The sequence below is a fragment of the Perna viridis genome, chromosome 2, assembly GCF_037379345.1.
Source record: "Perna viridis isolate PV_CMFRI_1.1 ecotype Kerala chromosome 2, ASM3737934v1, whole genome shotgun sequence".
NCBI lineage: Eukaryota > Metazoa > Mollusca > Bivalvia > Mytilida > Mytilidae > Perna > Perna viridis.
Genome location: NC_142446.1, coordinates 15,981,144 through 16,008,500, shown reverse-complemented (window position 1 = coordinate 16,008,500; position 27,357 = coordinate 15,981,144). Strand labels below are relative to the sequence as shown.

At 31.4% G+C, this 27,357-nt stretch overlaps 2 protein-coding genes across 4 annotated transcripts in view; one reads left to right on the top strand and one right to left on the bottom strand.

Annotated features, from left to right (window-relative positions):
• Window positions 1–1,230: 1,230 nt before the first annotated feature.
• The window catches only part of LOC148623813 (poly(A) polymerase type 3-like), a 40,448-nt gene continuing 14,321 nt past the window's right edge, over window positions 1,231–27,357 (bottom strand). Inside the window, exons 8-22 of one of the 3 annotated variants that reach the window (XM_088565977.1) lie at window positions 26,925–27,014; window positions 26,351–26,489; window positions 26,015–26,090; window positions 20,734–20,948; window positions 20,120–20,173; window positions 19,649–19,759; window positions 19,186–19,289; window positions 17,812–17,881; window positions 15,565–15,637; window positions 15,078–15,248; window positions 14,268–14,399; window positions 12,933–13,061; window positions 10,686–10,748; window positions 9,697–9,768; window positions 7,023–7,278 (exon numbers count right to left, since the gene is read on the bottom strand). In XM_088565977.1, the coding sequence (XP_088422103.1) occupies window positions 7,168–7,278; window positions 9,697–9,768; window positions 10,686–10,748; window positions 12,933–13,061; window positions 14,268–14,399; window positions 15,078–15,248; window positions 15,565–15,637; window positions 17,812–17,881; window positions 19,186–19,289; window positions 19,649–19,759; window positions 20,120–20,173; window positions 20,734–20,948; window positions 26,015–26,090; window positions 26,351–26,489; window positions 26,925–27,014 (1,610 nt within the window). In that variant the 3' untranslated portion in view covers window positions 7,023–7,167. Of the gene's footprint in view, window positions 7,279–9,696; window positions 9,769–10,685; window positions 10,749–12,932; window positions 13,062–14,267; window positions 14,400–15,077; window positions 15,249–15,564; window positions 15,638–17,811; window positions 17,882–19,185; window positions 19,290–19,648; window positions 19,760–20,119; window positions 20,174–20,733; window positions 20,949–26,014; window positions 26,091–26,350; window positions 26,490–26,924; window positions 27,015–27,357 lie in introns of all 3 variants that reach the window. The other 2 variants (XM_088565974.1, XM_088565976.1) reach the window with 2 other exon arrangements.
• On the top strand, window positions 21,930–23,788 carry LOC148623814 (uncharacterized). The gene is made up of 2 exons (XM_088571256.1): window positions 21,930–22,012; window positions 22,151–23,788. The coding sequence occupies exons 1-2, from the start codon at window positions 21,930–21,932 to the stop codon at window positions 23,649–23,651; spliced, it is 1,584 nt and encodes a 527-aa protein (XP_088427382.1). The 3' UTR covers window positions 23,652–23,788.

The window sequence follows — 27,357 nt, the reverse complement described above, 5'->3', positions numbered from 1 at the left end:
TATTTAAAGCCCACCAATTGTACCGTCCGTGCGAGACCCGACAGGGTAGTCAAGGACGTTAAAACCCCCCTTACTTAGTTACACAGTAAAAGAAGATAAATTGGACACCAGATTATATACAACGGCTTATCCATGGCATCCAGTAGGAAAGAGAACTAGAGGCTCCAAAGAGCCTGAAGCAACATTTGTATTTTGTTGAAAAAGCGGCCATTCCTACGGGGCGCCGAATAGGACTATTGCGGTTTTGTACAGACAAATGTGAATTTGGTCTAAAAAAATAAATTTCGTCATTACAAATGATCATAAAACTAGTCTGTATAACATAGTGTTTACGACAAAAATTCCTAACTAAACAAGATATGTTGAAAGATATGTTGCGTGTATGTTATCTAAATTCCATAAGCTCAAAATGTAAGTTTTACAGTGTTGATATGTTGTGAATGGGCATAATGTTACTTACTTAGGCCTGTTTTACAGAGGTATGGGTGACATTTAAATTTTTGAACATTCATGGAAAATTCCCATAACTGATTCTCCTTTGTTTTTATGTGTAACATACACTGAATCACTACGATGACAGCATCCCATTAGACTACTGCAATTTTTTTGTGGTCCTACAAAAACTTGCATAGTGGTATGGAGTTGGTTTAGATCTGTACTCTGCTTTAGATGGAAAACAGAAAACAAATTTTGGCCCTTTACAGTCGCAAAAACCAAACACCAACCATCCTCTTGTGGTATTAACCTGTTCACCTAACTTATATTCCAGTTATTGCAAATATCCAAGAGTTCATGGATGATGGCAGGTCAATATCATTATATGACCACAAAATTTGAATCTAACAGATTCAAAGGAGATACATCCACAAGGTCAATAGTTGAGAAATCTAGAAAATAGTCCCAAGTCTCATAGCTACTTCGTTGAATCAAAATTGTGGTAAACTATGGGCATCTACACTTCATAAATACAACCTACCAAGTGTGGAAGGAAACAAGCGGTTTCGAAGCCATTGCTAAAGATTGCAACTAACATATCTCCAAGTGTGTACAAAAGGAGAGGTGTCTGTCTGCCTCAAAAATGAACTTTACTTTTATAGGGACAATTTGTTTAAATTTGATTAGCCTGGTAGTTTCTGATATAATTTATACAAAAAGAATTTGGAGACACGAAGTAATGCTAACAGATCATATAAACTTAACATAGAAAGGGCAGACACTTACAACAAACAATTAATATCATATCTTTTAATATTTTCTTATTTTTTCCATTTTGTTAATTTTTTTTACATCCACACAATATTACTGCTCCACAAGAACTTCACATTCAAACTCTCTTTCTAACATACTTTTCATGCATCCATACCTTTTTCAAATATATACAAACATTCAGAATGAATAAAAGATTTCTCCCTCACGAATAACATGGACAATAATACAACATAATAAACTTTATACATCACAAAGTAAGGAACTAAACAACTTAATAATATACAAAATTGTAAAAATGATACAATGAATCAATACATTTGTTTGAAGAAAATCGGAACAATGTGTCCCATTTGTTTAAATTATATCCATTTATTCAGAACCATAATCACCTAATTGTAAATTTTATCGTAGATGGTCATCCTGTAATGGTTTTACATTACTGTAATTAGAAGATTATTTGAAGTAACAAATAATGGCTGTTTTTAAATTATTTAAGGAATGAACATTGTTTGTTAGACCTGGGGTAAGGAACATAACTCTTAAAATCAGGGATTATACTCAATTTCACCAAAGCCTATCAAGCTTTCACTTGAAACAGAATGAAATAAATCAAAGTTATTCTGTTGCTTACATGAGATTGATGTAAAATGCTAAATACAAATGTTCAATGATTTTTAAGAATTGTATCCCTTACCTTAGGTCTACCTCCTTAACTTCTCAAATATTTTGTTCATGTTTACTAGTAAGTTAAGAACCTTATTCAGGTTTTGATTTGTCATTTGACATCAATGTCCATCTGTCAAGGATCTAAAAAAATGCAATAATATATACATATTAAAACTACAGCCTAAAGAGACCTAATCCATCACATGGAAAATTTAGAAATCTGATAGCCATATTATTTGATCTTAAATCGTTTATGAATCATTTCCTATGAGGTTCTCAATAAATTACAAGTTTACATACAAACTTTATTTACAGATATATTAGCTTATTAATAACTGTAAAAAAAAAAATGTAAACAAACAAACAAAAAAAAAAAAAAACCAAAAAACGAAACACACACACACATCTTTTTGGCCTTTCAATGGAATTTACTTATTTTTTACCCGCAGAACTCCATATTTCACACAAAAGCCCATTTTCAAAAGTGTTTTGACAGAATTGATTGATGTGTTAACATACCAATACATTTTATGTAAGTTTATATACATGATAAGTGGCACTGTCATTTAAAAAAAATTAATAAATAGTTACCTTTGCAATCTTCTGCTCAGCTAAACTATTTTTAGAACCAAAATGAGCAACCACTAAAATCTGGGCAAAATGGAGTACATGTTTTATATTGTTTATAGTTATACAGGCTACTTAAGCAAAACCATGTTTCACAATAACAGATACTTTACCAATGCTGTGCTTTTATTTACAATAGCTGCTTATGTAGAGGGCATTATTATGATTATCTGATTACCTAAAAGACTGACATTAACTGAATCATTGATAATGCCTCAAGCTGCCGGTGACAGCATTATCATAGTAATACAACTTTCCAAGGGCAGTCAATTTATTGATAAAGGCCTCTACATGAGCAAGTATTATTTTTTATTTTTTTGAAGGATTTGAAGTACCACGTTGTAATGCCATTTTGAACATTTTAACGCTCATTAAAACAACACATGACCATGTTTTAACCAGTCAGTATAGCTAATTCTTCTTTGATAATACTTGATACTAAAAAATGTGATAATAATAATGTCACAGCTGAAGAACTAATGGATTCAAGATCTTAAAATACAAATATAATACAATCAGCTTTCACTGTGATGTCAAAATTAATAACATGTACACAATTCCTACAAAAGACATAGATGGAAAAGCCTATAAATGTTATAAAGTTCATTCAACTTTCGACTTGTTTCCAGTATCTAGGAGTCTTTTGAATAAATTAAATCATCACTGAACTTACAAGAACTTAACACTTAGGTCCACACCATTGCAATAACAGAACAAAGATAGAAGATTTATTTTCTAATACATATTCATGCAAGGTCAAATGACAAGCAAGCAGGGCAAGTTGAAAAAATTGTTGGTTATTCTTTTCCTTTAAAATTTAAATCTTAACACTTCCCATTTATCAAATTCATAATTTTCCAAATTGATGATTTTTTAACCAAGCTTCCTGTGTAAGACAACACCTACCACAGGGTGTATAAAGTAACTTAAGTATTGTTATCCTGATCCATTTATACTCCCACTCAAGGAATAGTTATACATCATATACAAGGCTCCAGAAATTTCAACAGGCTATGTAAGTTCAGCAGACAATGTTTGTGTGGATCCGTTAAATGCTCAGATTGAGTATAAACTTTAAAAAACTTTTTTGCAGTCATTAAAGATAAATATTGGAATATGTGTTATTTCATCATGCACTTTGTTACAAAACATCAGAACGTGTCCAAAAGTAAACATGGTCGGTTTTGACCAAACATGGACTATATATAAACAAGTAAACAAAACACTGCACCTCTCAGACTTTTTTTCACAATGGTAAAACAGCGGAGAAGTTCTGAGTGATGAAAAATGTTTGTAAATAAAAGAAAATTGTGAATATTTGTTTTGAATGGGTTGTTGACTTCTATGTTAAAAGGATTCAATCAATAAATTAATTAGAAACTTTGACTGATTTGTAATACCTAGCAGACTTTTTAGTATAATGTGCTTTTGTTACCACTAAAAGATGACAAAATGAGGAAAATGACAGCATGTAAAATTTTTGTAAGTCTTAATTTTATAAATTGAGTAATACACTCTCTGGGTGTGTTCCTTTAATATAATTATGCAATCAACTAATCAGTTACAGGTAAATCACCGTCAAAGGCGGCTGCACATCGCAGCTAATATTGATGCACACCTGTCAATTAATTTCTAAATAACAATTAGGAGACAGGTAGACAGGATATTAAGACACCAATAAAACCATGCAGACTGTGATTTATAAGGGTTGACAATTTTTTTTATGACTGATATTGGAAAATGGTCATTAGCAAAATCTGTCGGTCAATGACCAGCATTTTTTACTGTTTCCGGAGCCTTGATCATACATGTGGTACAAGGTGACAATTCAAGAACCAGTTAAACACATATTTTCAATTATTAACTAAAAAAAAGTCTGTAATTAAGTTTAAACACACAAATTCAGCATTACATTTTTATCTTTTAATAACTCCATAAAACAATTTCATTACTCACCAAAATTACAAAAAATAAATAGCTTACACACCTTGTTTTCACAAGATTTAGTTGCTCAATATGCCAGTATTTATAATAAATTGCAAAGAAAATACTGAAAAATATCAAGTTTGGAATGAAAAATCTATCAATAGAATTTTAAAAAAATATTTGGTTGAGCATTTAATTTGTCTTAAAATTAAATAAATTAAATTAGGGGTCTCTCGCTAAGATTTTATACAAAATCATAAAAAGAGCTAAAATACAAATAATTAAAGGTCTTCAGTATTACACATTAAATCTAAGATGCATGGGGATAATAGATATTAAAAATTATCTGTACTACACCCCGGAAAGTATGTACTTTTTTTTAGCTGTACAGAATTGTATTTAGTCATTTATTACCTATCACTGATACTGATCATACAGATCAATGAAAACCTAATGCCAAACAACCATGAACACACACACACACACACACACACATACAAAAATGACTGGCTTGATGCAAAGCATTTGGAACCACCCATACAAAATAATAAGCAGAAAATCCAGCAATTTTGAAAATGACAACTGAAATTGACATAAAAATATTAAGACATTTTAAATGAATGGTTAAAAATTGTATTGGATCAAACAGGGAAGCCTTTTGAAAATAGAATTCTTACCATGTTTTTAATTTGAAAAGAAAAGGATCTCTCCTTTGTTTTAAACTTTTGATATACAAGAAAAAGGAAATAACTTTTAAGAAAGTACTCAATACAAATACTAAATGAAAAGATAAATTCCCATTTTTTTTCAATATGTATACTGATGGAAAGTGAATGTATGTAATTATAAATGTTGGGTTAAATAGAAAACATGAATGAATAAACTGTTTTAAAAAATTAGAGGAATATTACAAACATAATATATAAGAAAATCTCAATCATCCTGTAGCACTTTGTAAGAGCCTTGATAATTAGGTACATAAACAATCTTTATACTTTAAAGCTAACAGTATTATATATCAGTTACAAATACATCTTAAAATCCTGCTAGTATAGTACTTCATCTTCTTCTATTGCTTCGAAATTAGGAACTTAGGTGAGATTGCTAAGTAAAATAGGAAAGTTTGACAAAACTATACTTGTGACCTGTAGAAGTTTAATTGTTGTTGCTTGGTATCTGTCTCATTGGCAGTCATACCACATCTTCTATTTTTATATTGTATTATTTACAGTTTTATATCCACAAATAGACAGAATAGACTGCTTCCTTAACCACAGTTAAATAAAATATTTAAACAGGATACTATCAGAGCTCTGGACAATGATTGACATTATTGGTTTCTTGTACAGTAAAGATTATAAATTATGATAATTATACATATAAATAGCACTGAAAGCTAATAAGCAAATACAACATGTTTTGACTTGATAAGGGCAATAACTTATCACTAGTGTTGTTTTAGGGTAAAAAAAAATTGCACGAGTGTAGCTTTTTTTCTGAAGTTATTTTAACAAAATAACTATTGCAAGCTATCTTAATATATTTCAGAGATAAAAGCTGAAAACCTAGAAACTCAGTAAATAACAATTTTCAAGGGTAATAACTCCTTATTTAATGGTTTGCCTATGACTATAATGGAAGGAGTGAAGATTTTGAATTGCAGTTCAAATTCAATTTTTATCACCTACGTATTATTATACAATTGAAACATTTTTTTTAAATATTAAAAAAGGTATACTTGGAACTTTCACTTTTCTTGCTTCATGCACAATAAAATATTATGCTTTACTCTCCTAAAAAGATACCACCAAATACATGAAGTAGTTAAAAAGTTGTGCTTACAAAATATGTGAACAGACCAATTGACAGACCTAACTTTTGTGTGTGAGTGTGTGTGTGGGGGTTTAATAAAATAGCCTTACACTTTGGTCCCTTATATTATACTGATAATTAAAGTAATATCAACATTAACCAAATCCCATAAAATTTTTTATTTAAGCTTTTTGCAAGGAAATTTGATATGAACAACAGCAATGCCAAACCAACCAAACACCACAATTTTCAAAATACAGTCTTAAAATATTTTGGAATGGCCTGATGGATACATTGATACCTACCAGAGGTTTAGCACTCAAATTCTATTTTGTTTGTATGATAATTCATAATAGTTAAAAACCTTTAAATCCATATCAACTGTCCTACTCTACAACACTTCTACTTCAGCTAAAGCAATGAAATACACCATCCAGAATAATGCAGATTAAAAGATCCCAATAAACAAGAGGCATCCCCTTCCTCTAATTAATGAATGCAACAATTTTTAATTTACTTTCAATATTTGAGAGACAATCAACAAAAATATTAAAATACGTGTAAAAAGAAAATATTGATGTAGACAATTTGTACAATGAATGTGCTAACGATATAATGTACAGAATGGAACACAAGGGTTTTATGTATTACACTGTTCAGTTACATTAACCTTAAATTTCTTTACTGTCTCTTATAACTATCATTTGCCATTACAACTCTTTATAGCTGTCACTTTAATGAAGATTTCAAGGATTTCTTCTCGTGACATCACTATTTTCTATTCTTAGAAAGATGATGATCACCTTCAACTAACCAGGCTTTCAAGGAACATTATATTCCGAATCCTCTGACCTGTAACCATCTAAATCAATCTTCATTGAGATAATAATGATCTCATTGAATGTTCTATAAACTGACCCTGAGGTGTCATTTTAATCTGAGTTTGATACTGTTTCTAGGCACATTGATGGGCGCAGATTGTGTAGCATTTGGACTCATCAGATCTGGTACTTCTGCACTTGGAAGTCTTTTTACATGCTGGAATAAATACATATGAGTTTATCCATTTATTGCAATAAAGCTAAACAATGGTCTACTATTGGACTATATTCTATTATTATATGCTTTTACAACTGTGTTGTGGAAGGTTCCTTGTAAGAGACACTAGAATTTATTCTGTATTGATAGTCTACAAACTTAGGTTCTACCATATTAAAAGCATCTCATGTACACACCATTTTGATGAAAAAAGGTTTCAGTGCATATGAAAACATCAAGAGAACATACATGAACATGTACAAATAACCTTAAGTCATCCTGTTCTATTACTTTTTACTTCAGCAATCTTTTTAATATTAACCTAATTGAAGGGCAATTATATGATTTTACTCCGAACATTACTCTATACAGTTGAAATGAAGAATGGGAACTTAAAATAATAAGATAAATTGTTCCAAGCATGTGCAATACTGAACAATTCAAACTGCATTCTGACTTATTAGCAGGCTTTCCATTGGTGACTAAGAATTGTAATAATCAAGAAAGATATTTCTGATTTTGTTTTACCAATAAACATTGGCTATGTCTGCCAATCATCACAGTCAACACTAACCCGAGATACAAATCCTTATAATGCTTGCTAACAATTCTACCTTCAATTTGTCTAATAGTTTTAGAGAAGTTTAATTATATAGATGGCAATGTATGATCCCTAATAAATTTCGATGTTTCAGCTCTGAATTTTCACTCTCAGACTTTCTCCCTCCAGATCATCATAACTTTTCTTGGGACATTGGTTTATTTGATGTTAGTGGTGGAATATCAATCTGTCAATCACGACATTCAAGATTCATGTGAAAAGAACAATAAATTATTGAGACTTAAGCACCGAACAAGATCAGCAAACCAGTTAAGTCTTGGCATTCTTTGGCAATCATGATCTTTGAAGTTGTGTCGTTCAATAATTCTCTATATTAAAGATGGACTTAAGTTTGGAGCACAGTAATTTCTTATACACATTTAAAAGTCATAACATTGTAGGAAGGAAATCTACATAACCCAGGCTGTTCTCAGGGATTTATTATGGTGTTAGAATGTAAACAAATAAGACAGATTACATAACATCTCTGATCACACAACATCCTAGATGTGATCAGAAACTGTACAATTATATAGCCATACATGCAATAAAACATTAATTTCAAAATAAGGAGGCATAAAGGAATAACAGTGATATAAAGATGGTTAGAAAGACATCCAAGAAAAGTGTTAAAATGGGAATGAAATACTTTATCAACCAATTCCTCTAAGTTACTCTTTTCAAAAGGACATGAAGAAAGACAGTGTAAACTAATCACACAAAAGATTAAACTTTGTTAACTGTTTTTATACATTGTCCCAATTTTTTGAAAAGTTCAAAAACTGTTCTATGTGGAAAGGTTCTTATTTTAATCAACATTGTATGGTACTATGGTGATGTTTACAGCCCTGAATTTGGGAATAAATATAAATCATACAGTTTTGCGAAGTTTTATTTTAATTTTACTATTGTCTGCAGAAATGTATACCTCAAATTTCGAGGTAGTTTAATAGCATAGGCAAGTATCTCCAAAGTATGATTTGTCTTTATAGAAAGTTACTATATGTCTAAATATTAACAGCTATTAAAAGATCAATTGTTTTGGTAACCTTCAATTTCAAAGGGTTATACATATGATTTGTACTTTAAAAAAAACTTGTCCTAACAGCATAATCACTAAAATTATTAAGAAAGTTGAAAACACCCCTTTAACCTCCCATTTTTACACAACCATATAGAAACTATACTTTATGATCTCATTTCAAATTACTGTGTTGGCACATTCCTCAAAATTTCATTTGTTGAGTTCATTTACTGTAAACACAGTAAATTGAAAAGTCAGAATTCATTCATGGTCATTCTTTGAGCATTAAATGGTGCAATTGGACTGACAATCAATCATGCTTGAAATCCTATTCCTTTTCAAAATTCTGAAAAAAGATTATTTTAATGAACAAATAGTTAGAAAATTTAATGATCCAATGAATGATCCATGATTCTAATATGACATGCTTCAAAGCTCTTTAGACCATAGCCATGTTGTAAAAATAGTGATAAACACATGACCAACATTTTGTGTAACATATAGGCTGTGTCTATTAAAAATATGAATAAACTAGTCCTATTAGAATCGAAATAAATCACGGAAACTCCATTTTATCACTGTTTTACAACAGGCTGGCCATTTATGTCATTATTTAACCCCTCCCTATCACTCAAGGTGGAACAATGCGACCCTGCTAGATGTACATAAATGACCAGCCCATGGTAAAACGATGATAAAATGGAGTTTCTGTGACTGATTTCTTAATCATAACATTAGATACAATTAATCCAGTGAATTTTCCCCATGCAAACCCTATATGTACATTACTTACAACAACTCTCCTTTGTAAATTTGGTTTTATAAGAACACTTTTTTCTTCTGTCTGCATTGGAGAGTTTTTACCCTGCGATGTATATACATCTTATATTAGGTCAACAATGGTAATCAGCTCAATATGACCATTCATTAATGTGAATGTCTCACCTCAATACAAATAACACTAGAACAGTAGTTCTTCAACTTTGAATAAAAAAAAAAAACCAGCAGGCTTCATATATTAAACCTGTTTTTGGTCCCTAGAGTCATCAATTCAGAAAAGGGGCAACAACTCGGGGTTGATTTAATATGCCATGTCAGTCAAATACAAGAATTCCAACCCACATGATATGCACATTTTCCCCATTATTTACAGAATTATAAATATCCTATAAATGAATATTGTATAAATGGATTATACAAACAGTACCCAGAGTGTTTTGTTATTGATCCAATTATGTAAAGTGTACAGGTCTGTGACATTAAAAAAATTTTTTTTAGCCGACATTGACCAAATTTGACATTAGTTGGAGAGCTATACTACAGCATTTAATATACAACCCTTTTTAGTATGTTTTGAATAACACTTTTACAACACTATTCAATTCTGTCCAGTGTGAGTTTTGATTTAATTGTGCATTATGTGCACCATTGGACATAGGTATATAACAATATCTTGCAAACTAAAGATACCCCTATTTGATAATATAAACCTGTTTGGATCTCAAAATCTAAAATAAGAGGAACATGATTCTGTGAAAGTTTCTTCAATTTTATTTAGTGGTATAGGAAGAGTAATGGATAAAAGATGGGTCCCCCTTCTGTGACTAAAGAAAGGACGGATACCACTATCACTATGTATCCCCCAGTTGAACCCACTTTTCAAGTCGGGGTATAATCATGGGTGTAAATATGGTTAAAAATCAGCTAAAACAACAACAGCAATAAAGCAGAAAAAAAAAAGACCTGACGAAAAGCAAGACAATGATAATGACAACCACCTACCTCTGAATTCTTATCACCAATATCTCCATCTATATGCATTGGTGATCCTATTTCATTCTGTGTCTACAAATAATTTAAAACATATTTGTAGGGTACACAACATAACAAAATAAAGATGAAACAAAAACAAAAGGTTCCAAGGAGCCTGAATTGCTCACCTGATTAAATTTCAAGGGCAATAAATTTGACAAGGAGTTGTCCAAAAGTTTTAATTTTCTTTCTAACTATTGTAGTTTTCTAAATATTGGCTGAAAACTGTTAAAAAAAAACATAATTTTTAATCTTTCAAGGGCAATAACTCTTACAAGGAGTTGTCTGACAACTTTGATCTCTGGGAGACATTTGTAGGCCTTATAATAAGGATAATTTCAGCAATCAAAAAGAATTTGGCTAAACCTAACTGTCTTGGAGATATAATAAGCCAAAACTGCTGTCTAACCCCCGTTTTATTTTTTCATGTTTTTTGACGGATAAAAAATCCCCAAATCAGTTCTATGCAAGAAACCCAGAGGAACATTCATAACAAATTTGGTTCAAATTGGTCAAGTAGCTTCAGAGGAGAAGATTTTTGAAAGAAATAACATTAAAAATAGCAAAAAAACACCATAAAAATGCGATAACTCCAACAAGGCTTAACAGATTAAAATGAAAATGTGACCACATATAGAACTCATCAAGCTGAACACTTTAACTCAGTCAGAATTTGGCTAAACCTAACGATTTTGGAGATATATGGGAAAAACTTCTGTATGACTACTATGTTCTATTTTTAGAAACGACCGCCATGTTTTCGACAGATCAAAAATCCCCACATCAGTTCTGTGCCGGATACCCCAAGGAACATTCACATCAAGTTTGGTTCCAATTGGTCTAGTAGTGTCAGAGGAGAAGACTTTTGAAAAATTGTTAATGAAGACGATGACGATGACGGACACCAAGTGATGGCAATAGCTCACTTGGCATTTGGCCAGGTGAGCTAATAATTCATGCATTTCCCACAACTTAATGTAGTGATTTAATACGTAATTTAGAGTTTTCCCTAGATCGGGGATGATTTTATGAGGTCATCAAACAAAGCAGAACTTGTAAAGTTGGAAATAAACAAACAGTAAAAAAAAATCGTAACGGTAAAATTTGGATTTCAATTAGCGGAATTCTGCTAAAAAGTGGGAAAAAAATCATCCCTGCTAGATGTACATACAAAGTGCTATTATGCTGTAAACTTAGTAGATGGAATTTAAAAAAAAATAAATTGCCAAATTTTAAAAAGATATTCAGATGTAGATATCATGCTTGCATTGAAATGGATTACGAGTCATAACTCTTCTAAAAACAATTAAATCAAAATGATTGGAATAAATATAGAATATCTTATTTCTAGTTCAAATCGCATCCCATAACAAGTCAAAACAACAATACAAACCAAATGGCTTACTTGAGAATTTGTATGGTTTGCGGGGTTGTCAAGGGAAGTAATTTGAAAAAAGTAGTATGGGGTTTATCATACGATTCAATGCGTGAATTACTTTAATTGCCAAGGATGTGTTATGGATTTGTTGCCTGTATAACATACACAGACACTCAAACTTCACAATTAGTATTTAATGTCAACTTTATTTAATGATTAATTAATATAATGGTTCTAAATACTTGTTATATGATCAAAGTTAATAGAAAATTTACACTGGAAAACATTTATACTTACAGACAAAAAACTTTATGCTCCAAATTAATTTTTGTCAAATAAAAAAATGAAATATTGTTCACATAATGTCTACTTTAATAGTGCTGTATGTAAATACTGCATGTAGGGCATATAACTGAAAAAGCACTTTCAATATCTAAAAATACCGTCTGTAGCACAGCTTTATAAACAGGAATAAGGCCAAAATATCAATTTTTAGGACATCAATATAGTTACTCATTCTATAGTTTTTAATGAAATTATCGATTGGTATAAAGATTGCGCTGAACTGTTATAAATGGTAGAAACAGCAATTTTATATCAAGCATTTAATGCATTCAAATACTTCAATTCAAGTATAGATTTCAATTTAATTCTAACAAAAGATTGTTCTAAAAAGGGGATTTATTTTTTGATTAATACAACATGTATGACTATAGAGACGAACAAGATAAAAAAATATATTTAGTAAGCAAGTTTCCCTTCAAATGACTTGATCCACTAACCAATGTTTCCATGAGTAACTATAGAAAATGCTAAAATTAGTGATAAGCTGGCCAGACCTGATTATTATGGACATCTACAGATTTGGTACGCTTTACAGGACTATCTGGTCTTACAGGCGAGCCTTCTCTTTTACGACTTGGACTTTGTGACTGGGAATCAACAACCATTGGGGATCCTAACATATTCTGAAAACAAAATTCAACAAAGTCATAATAATTTCATAGTTTTATAATATTAGTTTTCGCTTATGTGTTTATCTGAGAAACTTTTTTCGTACACTATAAACAATGTTAAGGAGAATAAGGTAAGCAATGACAGAAGAAAAGTAATACAATGCCAATGTGAGTAATGACAGAAGACCAATGATATGATACTACAGTAAGTAATGACAGAAGACCAAAGATACAATGCCGCAAGGGTTATGACAGAAGACCAAAGATATGATGCCACAGGGGTTATGACCGAAGACCAATGATATAATACCACAGTAAGTAATGACCGAAGACCAATGATACAAAGCTACAGGGGTAATGACAGAAGACCAAAGATATGATGCCACAGGGGTTATGACAGAAGACCAAAGATACAATGCCACAAGGGTTATGACCGAAGACCAATGATATAATACCACATTAAGTAATGACAGAAGATTAATGATATAATGCCATGGTAAGTAATGACAGAAGACCAAGATAAAATGCCCCGATGAGTGAGACCACGAATTTCAACCAATCAATGCTCAGGAATAAAATTACCCTATGTCTTGAAACATATTTCTCTCACAACTAAAAATATGAACAAAAGAGAAAATTAAGTCCTGCTTATTTACTTCCATTTAATGGTATTAAATTTAGTTGTTTTACAAAGTTTCATTCACAAGAATCAAGTTTCTTATTGAAATCAATATGAGTAGGAAATAATTACAATTCCGAAAGACTTAAAGTAGCACTCCAGATAAGAATCATGCAAAATGTGATCCATGGTTGGAAAGCCTACATATTTTCATAATTGATATTTTGTTTAAAATGTTATAGTAAACAGAAATTAACAATTGGCTTTCCAAATAACCCTTGCTATTAGGAAATACAAATTATATAGAATGTACTGTAGAATTCAAAATTAAGGGAGATAACTTTGTAAATGATACTAAAATACAAAAGAAACTGTTGGTATTTCAATGTGGATTATCTCCTAAGAGCAGGCAGATTGAAATAAATACTTCTACATTTCATCATATAGACCTATAAAGCAACTTAATAACAAAAATAAAATTGTGTAGCCTCTTTGGGAGTGTATCACATATTACAGAATTTGCATGATTCTTACAAAAACTACTACTTAAATGATTTTACAATAATCACAAGCAGACCCTACAGCAGATACACTATTACCTGTGATTCATCCTCGGATTTGGACCTTTTAACTGGACTTTCAGACCCTGTTGGTGATCCTTCTCTTTTCCGACATGGACTCTGCATAGCACTATCTGATGGTGTAGGAGAATCTGATATTTGGTGTGGTATCTATAAAAATTAAATCAAGTGAGAAAGAGGAATATCTCAATCCATACTAACAGACTAAATTGCATGTGTGATACCAACATTTATAACCATATCTTTGATAAATATTTAATTCCTGGCAATAAGTACATTTCCATATAGTGATCTAACATTTAATTAACTGAAGTGAGAAAGGATGAAATATGGAAAACATTATATCAAAACAATAAAATGATTATGCATAAGTCAATAAATAAAATATATAAGGCACAAAACTTTGTTTTGTGAGAGTACAGTTAATAATAGCCATTGGAAATTGTTGGAAATTGTTTCTCAAACTTCATCATTATTTATTTAGATTATTAGGTCAATTACTCAATTCTTTTAATCATCCCCCCACAAAAAAATACTTCATTTAAATGCTTTAATATAAGAACCCATTGAAGATTTTGATAAATATAAATCATATGCATAAAAATAAACAAAAATTAAAATCTATCAATATTTCCTCAAGTTATATGTAAACATTGAAGTGTGACAGTAACTTGCACATCATCAATGATACATTTTGTACATAGATTTGTAAAAAGAGATATTGAGTTCAAACAACATTGACAAGGATAAAAACTTTTTAACACATGGGATGTAATAAAATAATGTTCATCCCAATTTCCAAATTTACTTGTTGTTTACAGAACTTACCTCCCCATTCAATTTTTTCTTGCCATCAGCCTCTGGAGTATCACGACTGCATTCTCCATCAGATGTATCAATGATAACATGACTACCAGTCCTTATTAAGTCAGTATCTGATTTACTATGAGACAATGTCTGTGAGACTTTTGAACCAGCGCCAGCACTGGCTTTCCCTTCCTGTTTACAAAATATTTCAAATACTCATACAAGGCTTTAATAGAACTCTTTAAAGATTTTTAAGCAAAGTTTATCATTATGTTTGCATGCCCATATTCATATTTCAAGGGTATGTTGGTAGAAAATTTTTGATCTACTTTGTTAAGATTGAAATTAGTTTACGCATAAATTCATGGAAAATTTATCCAATCTTTATTACATTTCTATTTTTCAAACCGTCACAAATGAATGCAAAACAACAGATTGTGAAATTCACTGAATATAATAATAAAACTATAAAGTTTAAAATAAAGTTATAAATAAAAGTACTGCTTACTGATTTTCTTTTGGATTCTGCAGGTTTGCCTCTTTGTAATATTGATTGAGGCACAAACATGTCTAACTGTTTCCTTTAATAGAAAAAAACATAATGTTCACTTTAATAAAAGTTTTTTCAAACAATATTCCCATTCTATTCAATGTTAATGAAATATGAACGAAAACTCCAATCGGTTTCTGTAACTACACAACTAACTATAATGCCGCCTAGTAACAATAAATCATACTCCAGAATTGAATCATTTAAGAGACACCTAAAATCTAATTATCATATATCAATTTGATTGTTTTGTCCATCAGTCCATCTCTTGACAGTTATCAGACGATAACTTTAGAAAATATTGAAGAATCAATCCAAACTTTCTACAGTTATTCAGTATCATAAAATACAGATCAATTTCAAAATTTCAGTTATTATTTACACTGATATTATGGCCACTTAAAATTGTTTATCCACCAATTTTTTTATTTATTTTAAGTTATCTTTCTTGGCATATTAAAGAATTGTAAAAGTTAATTACGGAGTTCAGACAAAGTTTATATTTCAGTAGTTTTTGACCTTCATGAATTAAGAGTTCTCAGAATATGAACAGGTGAATTTAAATTAAAAAGCTTTGCAGAGCCCAGCAATATATGACTACAGAGGTTGAGCCCTGAAAGTTGGGGCAAGTGTGGACACAATATTAGTTTTAGATGTACTTAAGCATAGGGATTTACAATTCATGGACACAACAACTGGCTTGGACACAATATTGCACAAAATTTGATATTCAAATAAAAATTTTCAAAATCAGACCACAATTAAAAAAAGTAGATTTTTTGGGGTGTGATCCCTTTGACCCATACTACTTGAAAACCATAAGAGATATCTGAAATCTGATGGTAAAATGCAGGCAGGGATTTTCATAAGGAATCCAATAAAAATTTTTTTAATTCATACCTAAAGTAAAAAAGGTCAATTTTTGTGGATGTAGCCCCTTATAACTTATAAACAATGCATGCAGGGATTTTCAAAAGGAACACTTTAAAAAAATTAATTTTGAAATCAGACCGATAATAAAAAAGTCAAATTTTGTTGTTGGGGGGGGGGGGGTGTCCCTTTGACCCCTTATAACTTGAAAATGGTCAAAAACACATTAAATCTGCTTGATACATTAGTTTTCCAGAATCATTTAAGGAACATAATAAACTAGAGGCTCCAGAAAGCTGAATAGCTCATTGAAGAACTTGAAATCATGTGGTCATATAATTTGATCATTTAAAACGAAAATGACCTCTGGCAGACATTTTGCTTTATCAAGAAAAATCCAAATTTTATCACATGTTAAAGTTGTCCCTATTATTATTACTGTAAATTTTGGTCACCAATGATTCAGTAAAAGCAAAGATATAGGCCAACATGTGTTTCCCATAGGGTTTCAATGACAACTTTTAGTGGCTGCAGCAATCCCCTGAGCCACCTGCGCCACACAAAAAGTGGATTGTTTGTAGAGGACACTGAGGTCATTAACTCCATCAAGTTTCAAAAGATTTGCACATGTGATTTCAGAGGAGTTGATCTTAAAAAATTGGCCAATCAGAAGCTTAAATGGCTTGCAGTGGCCATCTTGTTTAATCAACCGAAACCAATAGTGGAACTTTTATGAGGACTCTTATGAATATCATTTTTGCTTAGTTTGGTTAAAATTGTTCTAGGGGTTTTCATGAAGTTGAGAAAAGTTTACGGATGACAGACACAAAGTGAAGGCATAAACTCACTGGAACATTTGGTCTAGGTAAGCTAAAAAAGAATTATCAAAATCAGAAAATAACATGTGTTTAATAGAATGCCTAGTTCTATCCTTTAAGGGAGACACTAACTTAAAGTTAAATAGGAACCTTCCTTAAGTGGTTAGTATAATCATTTAAAAATTTCACAACAATTGGTCAACCATCTAAGTTATCACAAAAAAACCAAGTGTCGAAGGACGATAACAGCACCATACCAATAAATATAAGACAGCAAAAAAATTTGCTGTCTATAAATAAAATTATTAAATGCAGTAATCTTTCTTGGTATGCTAAAAGAGGTGAAAGAAAATTGTGTGTATTATGGTATCTAGATACAATTTGAATTTTAGTTTGATCTGTTTACTTGGATGATGATTTATTATTCAGCATGTTTCTGCGGACATTGAATAGAAAACAATGTTATGTCCCAATACATGCCATATTTGTTTAAACATGTTTTCTAGAAGAAACTTACCGTTTTACATGTTTAATGTCTACCTTCATGTCTTCTTTCATCAGCTTAATGTGCATGGCTTGTCTGTAAACTGTAATTACAGTGATATTTCAAATCAATGAAGTAAAAATCAAGTCGTAGTTTCCAAATAGTGACTTAATCAAAGGTACAAAAAAGACAATAACTAAAATTTACATCAAACAACTACTACATGAAATATGAAAAAAAAACAAACAAAACAAAAAAAACCCCCAAGAAATCTGTGAGCAATGGCTCACTAGTGGTACCCTGCTTTCAACCACAATATCAGGAACATTAACAAAGTTCTTGGAAAACAGAAGTTGCTGTCAAATTTTTTTCGAAAATGATCGATTGATTGATCGTTGGGGTTTAACACCCAAGCAGCAATATTTCAGCTATATTCAGGTGATGAACATGAAATGGATGATAAAATGAACATGAAATGATAATGATGAAATGAAAAATGGGATAATAGGGTCGAAAAATTTTGATTGCCACTAGAAAAAGGGAGGGATGGTTAGGGTCAGGTAATTTAGCCTCCTGCAGTGGAGCGCAAAGGTTTCTACTCCTATCAAAAACCACAGAAGGGTTCTTTAACATCCAAAAAACGTGGCATCTTTCCCAACATGGTGCACCACTATGGTTTGTGGTCAGGTTTTCCGTATTATAGCCTGACAACCCCAGCATGTAACACCAGGGATATCCCATTCCACCACCTGGGGCATACAACCCAGTTGTTAAATTCTAAAGCAGCTGTGATGAGTAGTTGCTGAAATAAGCGTAAGCAAAATTTCAACTTTCAAAAATGTAAAGTAAAAAAAATAAACTAAGTCCTTGGTAAACAGAAATACAAAAACACAAGACAAGGGTAAAACAATATACCTATCTAATCTATCAGAGCAGGGGTATAAAAATAAAAGAACAGCGTTCCAATGTCCCCCGCGAAAAAAAAAATAAAGTGTGGAAAACTTTGAATTCACTGAAATTTTTTAAGTCCAAGGGCCATAACTTCCATATAATCAAACCACCCTAACCAAAAGTCGAACTTAATCTGTAACTTCTCACAGTAAGACTACATACAAAATATAAAATCAATTGGTGAAAGCATTACAAAAAAAGTGTGGAAAACTGATTTGCCAGACTGATGGGTGAATAGATGAACAAAATACAAACCTAAAGTTCCTCTCAGATAAAGTTGTCAGAAGGGGACTAATAATCTTCACAGCAATTGAAATAAGAAACCATGGGTAAAAATTAACACATAACCACTAATTATACAGAAATCAAGTGTACATCACTGACTGAAAGGATGACAATGTCACAACACTACATAAAATTGTTTACAGTCCTACAGATTTCAGAAATATGTCTTACCTTGATTTGTGAAAGACTGAATGTCATAAGTAAGGTCAACATTTTGATTTTCCACTTTGTTAAACAGAAGCCCTATAAACCATTTACACATGTACGGGTTCTCACTGAAACAAATTAATAATAGGCTTATCATTATATTAAAAAAGAATACTTAAATTTCAGGTAAGTATCATAGTTGACTTTTTTTTTTAAACCTTAGGTGTTTGTTTCATAATTACAAAATTATATGTATGTCAAGGATTCTTAGATTTTCATTATAAAATAATGTAATGTTTAAATATGACTGCAATACAGATGTCAAAAGAAATGGACAATAATAATAAACTCACAAAAAAATGAAGCATAAAAAACAGAACTCTATAAGAAAATAACTTTGTCGTTCAGAAACAATTTTATGAAAATTTGATGATGAAGAATCTACTATAAATATTAATTCATAAAATATGGTATTCTTAAAACCTACTTTTCTGATAAAGGTCCTAAAGATTCAGGTGTCACATGAGCAAGCTTGATAAAAAGATTCCTCTCTAGGTTTCCAACTAAAATCCTAATCTTTGATTCAATGAAACCATGCCTGAAATTAAAAAAGTTAGTTGAACCACTTTCGTAAAAAATGATATTTAAAAGGGTACAATTCTACAAAACTTTAACTGTAGCTTATCCCTTTCAATAGTTGATAAAACTTTTCTTTCACTTTTATATTGCAGGTATATCTTGCATTTTTACTATAGTCTTGTTATACAAATTAATGCACCTAGAGTATAGTTGTAACCCAAATGTAACCCCAAAACAATCTGTATTACATGAAATTACAAAAAACATTACTTCATTGTGATTACACATACATAATTTCAACTATTGGAACAATGCTATAACAAATCTTAAAAGATACCAATCTAGATATTAGAACAATGCTTTAACAAACAATAATTACCACTCTAGATAAGTTTTCTCTTCTTCCGCACTTGCCATTACAACTATATAATGCCTTGAAAAAAAAGAACATGGCACTAATATTAAAAATAAAACAATAATCTCCTAGAATAAATATGAAGCCAGAAATATTTCAAGGTCACATGACAAAAGCGAAACAAAACATAATCGACATCCTCTCACCCTTGAATGTTTAATTTTACTGTTCAAATCAATTGATATAAGTTCTATGCTACATCATTTTACAAGAAGTAGATTACAAAAGTGGTTCTTTAATGGTTTTAAGATGTAAAAGTCTCTATAGGATTAACTAGAAATTGGAGGACCTAAGTAACACAAAATACATCTGAAATTAAAATTGCTTTTGATTAAATAAAAAAGAGAAAAAAGCAGCAACTATTTATTGGGTAATTTAATTTTCTCTAAGAAAATCAAGACAAAACAGTATTGATTTTGCATTAAAAATTTTCTAGACTTTATCTGAAACCATTAAATCTCCATCACATGCAATAAAGGAAAAGTTGGAATGAATTTCAAGTCGATACAATTTTGTAATTTTGTATAAGGCATGTTCAGGCTGTTAGTGGTGCAATATCAATAAAAATAATAACTCACTTGTATTTTTGGAAAAAACTTGAAGGTTCAAATAACTTTTCCCATGATTCTTTGCCAGTAGTAGACTGATATATCTTGTTAACTGTATCTAAACCAGCAGAAAATTCTTCAACCATGATTGTTCGAGTTGACACTGTGACGTTGAATGTTGAGTTCTGTTGAGGATATGCTGGTGTGATAATTGGCATTAAATGAAATCTGTCAGCTGGGTTTATCTGAAAATAAATTAAAACGTGTCAGTTTTCTAAAAGCTCTACATTTTCAGAAATTTAATATGCATCTTTTCGTATGTTATTAACATATGTGGAAATTAAAGCTCATAATAAATAATTTAATATTATAGCTCATTGGACAATGTATGATTACATTAACAATAAAACACTGCAATTCTTAATTTAAAATTTTACTATGGTATGTACAGTGTTTTCCCCGAACTCTGTGCATCCGGTATGTCTGTGCTGACGTCATATCCGTAAATAGAAAATTGATAATCACCTGTTTTCATCCATAAAACAAAATATCAATCAAGAATACAAGACATATTTGGTAAGTTTTGTTCTTTCAATACCACTTGTAAGTAAAATTATTAAAAAAATCTCTAAAATTATGTAGAAGTCGATAAATTGACTGGATTAGAGGGGATTCCCTAATGTGTAATGACCCATGAAATGATGACCTAGTAAACAATGCACTACATGTGATTTAGAATCGCTTACCTGTTATACATTTTCATATATTAGCTCAAAACCATGTTGCTTTCTTAATAATCTCCGAACGATATGATTTGCCATAAGCAAATTTAAACATATATAAAGATAAACGAAAGTTTTATCTGCCATCATCACACAAGAGCGTCTGCTTTACTTTGACATTGACCTTAGATAGTGCTATATTCTGATTGGTTTAGAACATCATTCTAAAGTAGTGAATAAAGGAAAGAATTCAATGTGTTAGTAATACTGATGTTGATGAAAAAAAAAACTTTAAAAAAAAATAAATTTTTCTTTAATTTCTTTTAATTTTAGACAATGCAAAAGAAAAAAAGAGCAAATTATAATTTAGAAATGTTAAAAGAGGCTTTTGATGATGTCAGAATTAGGGGAGAAAGTATAAGAGGTGCAGCTAGAAGACATGGTGTCCCAGAGAGCACACTCAGATTATGATTAAACAATAATACAGGGGTTGATAACTTAAGAATGGGTAGTCCGACCATTTTTACCACTGCAGAGGAGGTTGAGTTAGCAAGGCATTGTGTGTCAATGGCAGAAAAAGGTTATGGGTATGCACGATGGCAAATAATGGAAATGGCAGCTAATATGTGCACTTTAAAAGGAAGAAACAAAGCTCCGACTAAACATTGGTTTTATGGTTTTTTGTCCCGAAATTCTAATGTCAAAATGGTCCAGCCTTAAAAAAGAGAAAAGGTCAGAAATGATGTCAAGGCTGAGTATATTACAAAGTATTTTGAGGAGTTGAAATGTATTCTCAATGAATACAGTCTTACAAACCAACCCTCACAAATCTGGAATGTTGATGAAACTGGAATCTCTCTTGACCATTCCCCACCCAAAGTACTTTCTCGTCGTGGCTGTGATGCATTTTCTGTTACTTCAGGAAGGTCATCAACAACAACATTAGTGGCTGCAGTAAGTGTACTTGGTGAGACCATACCTCCTTACATTATATATAAAGGTCAGCATCTGACACATGAGTTGGTAAGCAAGGGAATGGCTGGTACCAAATACAATACATCTCCTAATGGATGGGTTAACACTGAGATTTTCTTGGATTTTTTCAATAACCATTTTCTTGTCCATGTCACTCAACGGCCTTTAATTCTATTGTATGATGGGCACTCTACCCACATCACCATTGACATAATTGAATCTGCCAGGAAATCAAATGTTCATCTATTTGTTCTCCCTCCACATAGTTCTCACATGTTGCAACCCCTGGACGTGTCTGTCATTAGTCCATTCAAAAAAAGTTTGAATACTGAATTACACAAACGTATGCATGAGAAACCTAATTCAGTAATTACACGTGATCAGCTACCTTCATTCATTAACACTGCATACAACAGTTCTATGACCGTTGCAAACATCATGTCAGGTTTCCGTAAGACAGGGATTTTCCCACTGAACCCAGAGGCTGTTCAGCCAAAAAGGTCAGTGCCACAAATTAATCCAGTGTCATCAACAAACAAGCCTAGCAGGAAAGAACGTACAGATATGAGGTCCATCAAAGTACTGTTTGCACAGAAAGTAGAAACATTTGAAAAGTCAAATCAAACTGAGAAACCCAAGAAGAAAAGAACAACTTTTGTACCTCCCTATGGCGCAGCAATTACTGAAGAAACATTCAGAGACTTACTGATCCAGAAGGAGACAGAAAAGGAAAAAACTAAATCAAATAAAACACAGAAGAGGGAAAAGAAAAATGATGAGTTGAGTCAAACTGAGATAGAAGAACCAGCTCAAAAGAAAAGAAAACCATTTGAAACACCATATGCTAGCATTGAGAAAGAAATTCCATCAACATCAAATGCAGTGTCAAAAGCAAACAAATCAGTTCAAAATAAAACAAATGGAAAATTTAGGAAGGGGTCTTCAAAAGAAAACAAATCTAAAGGAAAAGGGCTTGCAAAGTCAACAAAAACAAAAACTTCTGAAAAGAACTCAAATGTTTTAGAGGATGGTGATGAACTTGAAGTTGAGGATACAGAAACTTGCATTGTGTGTGGAAAATGTCAGCCAGATGAACTGAGACTGGATATAAGCCTTAAAATTGTTAACTGGGCACAGTGTGATTGCTGTCTCAAGTGGGTCCATTTGAAGTATTGTACCGAGGAGGAACACATATCTAAAACTGATAACTTCTACTGTCCCTTGTGTGTTACCTCACAGAGCATCTTATAAATAGCTTGATTTTGTGACTGTACCATAGACATTTACAATAGATATATATTAATTGGTTATTAAACCTTATAACTGCCTAATCAGTTCATTTAATAAAAGAAACTTGTAAATTTAGCTCCACTTAAAAATCACATTATCACTAACGTATCACAACAACTACAATTCGAACCCATTGTTTTGCAACTTTTATTGGTTAAAATCAACTAAAACAGTTTGCTTTGTTCAATGAATGTTCTGAACAATTTGTAAAACTTAATTTGAAATTTCATAATCATTCCTTTATCCATACCCAGGTGTTTATTCTATGCATGCGCAGAATGACCGGACTTTCATTGTTTACAAGAAAACAGCATGTTTGTCATATAGAAAACAAATAAATCAAATTTGCTAATGCCACTGGTTATAAAGAATGATTTTTTTGCTGAAAAAAACATTGTATGTAGATTTAGTATTCGAAATTTTAAAGGACAGTTAACCATGAGCTTATGCTTATAAAAGACTGCAAGTCTTACGTGCACAGACATACCGGACTACTCCGGTACTTATGGCTAAGCTTGTACACTAGCTATTGTTACTAAAAAGATCAGAGGAAAACGATTTTTAATTTATTTTTGTTGTCACAATATGCCTGGAACCTTAATGTTGGATATAAAATCAATTGATTTTCACAATCTTTCCTTTATTTGTTCTCCTATTGATTTTCCTGCATGATGACACCGTGTATTTTATTACCAGAATGCACTAGATATCCTATGAAATAAACTCTATATGTCTCACTTGTCACACATGGACACTGTTATTCAAAACTTCATTGGTTGTGACATTGTTAATAATTTTATATATGATGGACAACTTATAATATGAAAACAACCATTTGACACCAACCAAGTGGGCAGATTCCTCAGGTACTGTTTATTGTTTGCACGAAACTGTGAAGAAGTGATGTATCAGTAACAAAATATTTCAACGTCAATAGACCACGGCTGTGGGTGGAATATGCATGAAAGAGATATTGAACTGTGCAGCAGTGATGCTAATGCAACTACATACCTAATACAATTGACCTCATACATGCGATTAATGTTAAAATGACGTTATCAGAAAAGTGGTGTAGTGGTGCTAATGCAACTGTATATCAAATTTGATTGATCTAGCATAAGTGGTTCAGAATATATCAAACTGACCTATTAAGAAAACTTAACATGAAAATCTTAACATTAAATTTAAAAATTTCTAAGTCAATAGACCTTGACTGTGAGGCATAAGCATGAAATGGATACAAAATTGAAATACTGGATATTTCCAAATATGGTTGACCTACCACAAGTGGTTCATATTCAACTGACATAATCAGAAAACTTAAAATGAAAATCTGAACATGGAGGCTGACACCAATGCCAGAAAAGAAATACATTAGCTTTGCTCTTCACAACATTTGATGCTGGCAAGAAAATAAATGCACATACTGGGAAAATAAATGAATATTTGGTCTGCTGATGTAATACAACAAGATTTGATTTTGCTTTATGTGACATTCGACAATTAAAGCACATACACTACTACCATTTGGTTTGCTGATGTGATACATGATTGTACAACAATATTTCAAGTTGCTAAAGACATATTATCAATACTATGGCATGTTTTCTCATGTCGCCTAAAGTACTACGCAAAGGCTTAGCTTGCCGAACACACTAGCCTGCTCTGTATGTATAATTATTTTCCACTAATAACTCTGATTTTGAAATTCTATTAATTTGCAAAAGTAAAAAAAAATTAAAGTTATCATAAAATTATTTATCCACTTATTACTACATGTAAAAACTATCAGTTCCCAATTCGGTATAAATCTGTCTTGACTCCCTTACAGTGAATTGAATTGTTTATTGTTCCTACTCATACACATTTAAACATGTGAGTCATCACTGAAACTTATCCATTCATTGATTTGCAGGTTAAATATGTAATAAAAGAACATTTTTTTTCTTAGATGATGGTTAAAAAATGGTAGAGAGAAAAAAATCTTGTCATTCATTTTTAAATGTCATGATCATTTTATATAAAAAAAAATAAGTCATAAGTTAAAGAAATCATTTGATATTTAATCCAAACTTTTAAGCAAGTCTATCTTATAGGTGGATCAATTCATACTCTAGTATATAATAAAACCAAGTGCTTAAAACATTCTTTAAATTTCCATCAGAAGTTTGGACGATATGTTCTTCCATAAAAAGTGGACATATGGATGGACAAACAAGGTGATTTAAGTAAACCTTTTTCTGAAAAATACTTTGGTCTGTGGTTTCCTATATAAAGGTAACTCACTACTTCGGTCTGTAGTTTCCTATGTAAAGGTAACTCACCCTAGGATCCCATACTGGAAATCCAAGTTTATTTTCTGTTAGCAGCTGTTTTAACATTATGGGCTGTGGCCATTCCCTGAAATAAAATACAAACAGTTTCCCATTAACTTGGAAAGTACATTTACATAAAAAAAACCAAATGCCTCAGCGTAATATTTAGTTTGGTAAACCATTTAACACTAGAATCTTTGCATAGCCTGTGTGTACTTACAAATCAACTAACAATTGCGTAAGGTCTCCTTATTTTTTTGTCCGTTAACACATCTTTCATGCTTCAAACAATCATTTTCAAATGAATCATACACTTCATGAAAATAACCTAACAAAGTATCTCACCATTTGGAATATACCATAAAAAATTTGTGTAAAAGTGTAGCAGGTGCTGCATTTGGATAAAGCTGACAAACTCTGGCTACTAACATAGCCCATGACACACCTCCAAGAAATCCTAATACATTAGAATATATGCCCTTCTCTGAAAAAAAAAGAGTACTAATAAGAAAACAACATCTGCACAGAACTTAATTTGCAACAGTGATACTTTAAAGTAGAATGTAAGATGCACAATAATAATTGGCAGTACAATTACCAAGTTAATAATCTATTACAACAAAGCTAGGCTATCTACACTTCATAACAATACAGCACACTAAATACTAGAAAAAAATGTGAAGTGGTTTCTAAGGAGAAGCATCCAAAAAACCTTAAAGACAGACAAATGCTAACCATTACCATGTTGCTTTGTTGCTTTGCTGCAAGGGACAAAAAATTCTTCAGATAACACTAATAAGTAGCATTTAGTGTTATTTCGAACAACCATTTCAACTGAAAGAACCAAATCCTGAAGAAGTTAACTACAAAAAACCCAAACAGCAATCTCAAAGTATCAACATTATCAACAAATACCTACTTTTTGCCCACAATTTAATGGCACGTAATGTCATTCTAAAAGAATCTTTGTTTGGAACCAGATGTAGAATTTCATCTGTAACTCTACAACCTACAATAGAAAACATGCATAGCAGATTTATAAAAAGTTCACATTTTTGGGTATACACATTTGCTCAAAATACCCCTACTGGTTCCAAATAATATTTAATTCAGCGTTTCAGCAGAAACATTTTCCCTGTACCACATCTTCCAGACTATAAGTTGAATTGCCTAATTTTGACCAAAATCGATGAATAAAACATAGATAAGTCAAATTTGGCAGATTATTTGAAGGTCAAACGTGTGCATTTATATCGTAGGTGTCAGCAGAGATCCGAGTTGAGCAGTTTCTTTTAACAGCATATTATTCCAGCGATGTTACTCTGTATAGTATTTCTGCATTAAAATAATAT

What these genes read in the sequence shown, in the direction of transcription:
- LOC148623814 (XM_088571256.1), top strand. Translation starts at nt 21,930, where the DNA reads ATGGGTAGTCCGACCATTTTTACCACTGCAGAGGAGGTTGAGTTAGCA. An exon ending in ATGGCAGAAAAAGGTTATGG is followed by an intron (nt 22,013 to 22,150) that starts GTATGCACGATG and finishes GCCTTAAAAAAG; the next exon opens with AGAAAAGGTCAGAAATGATG.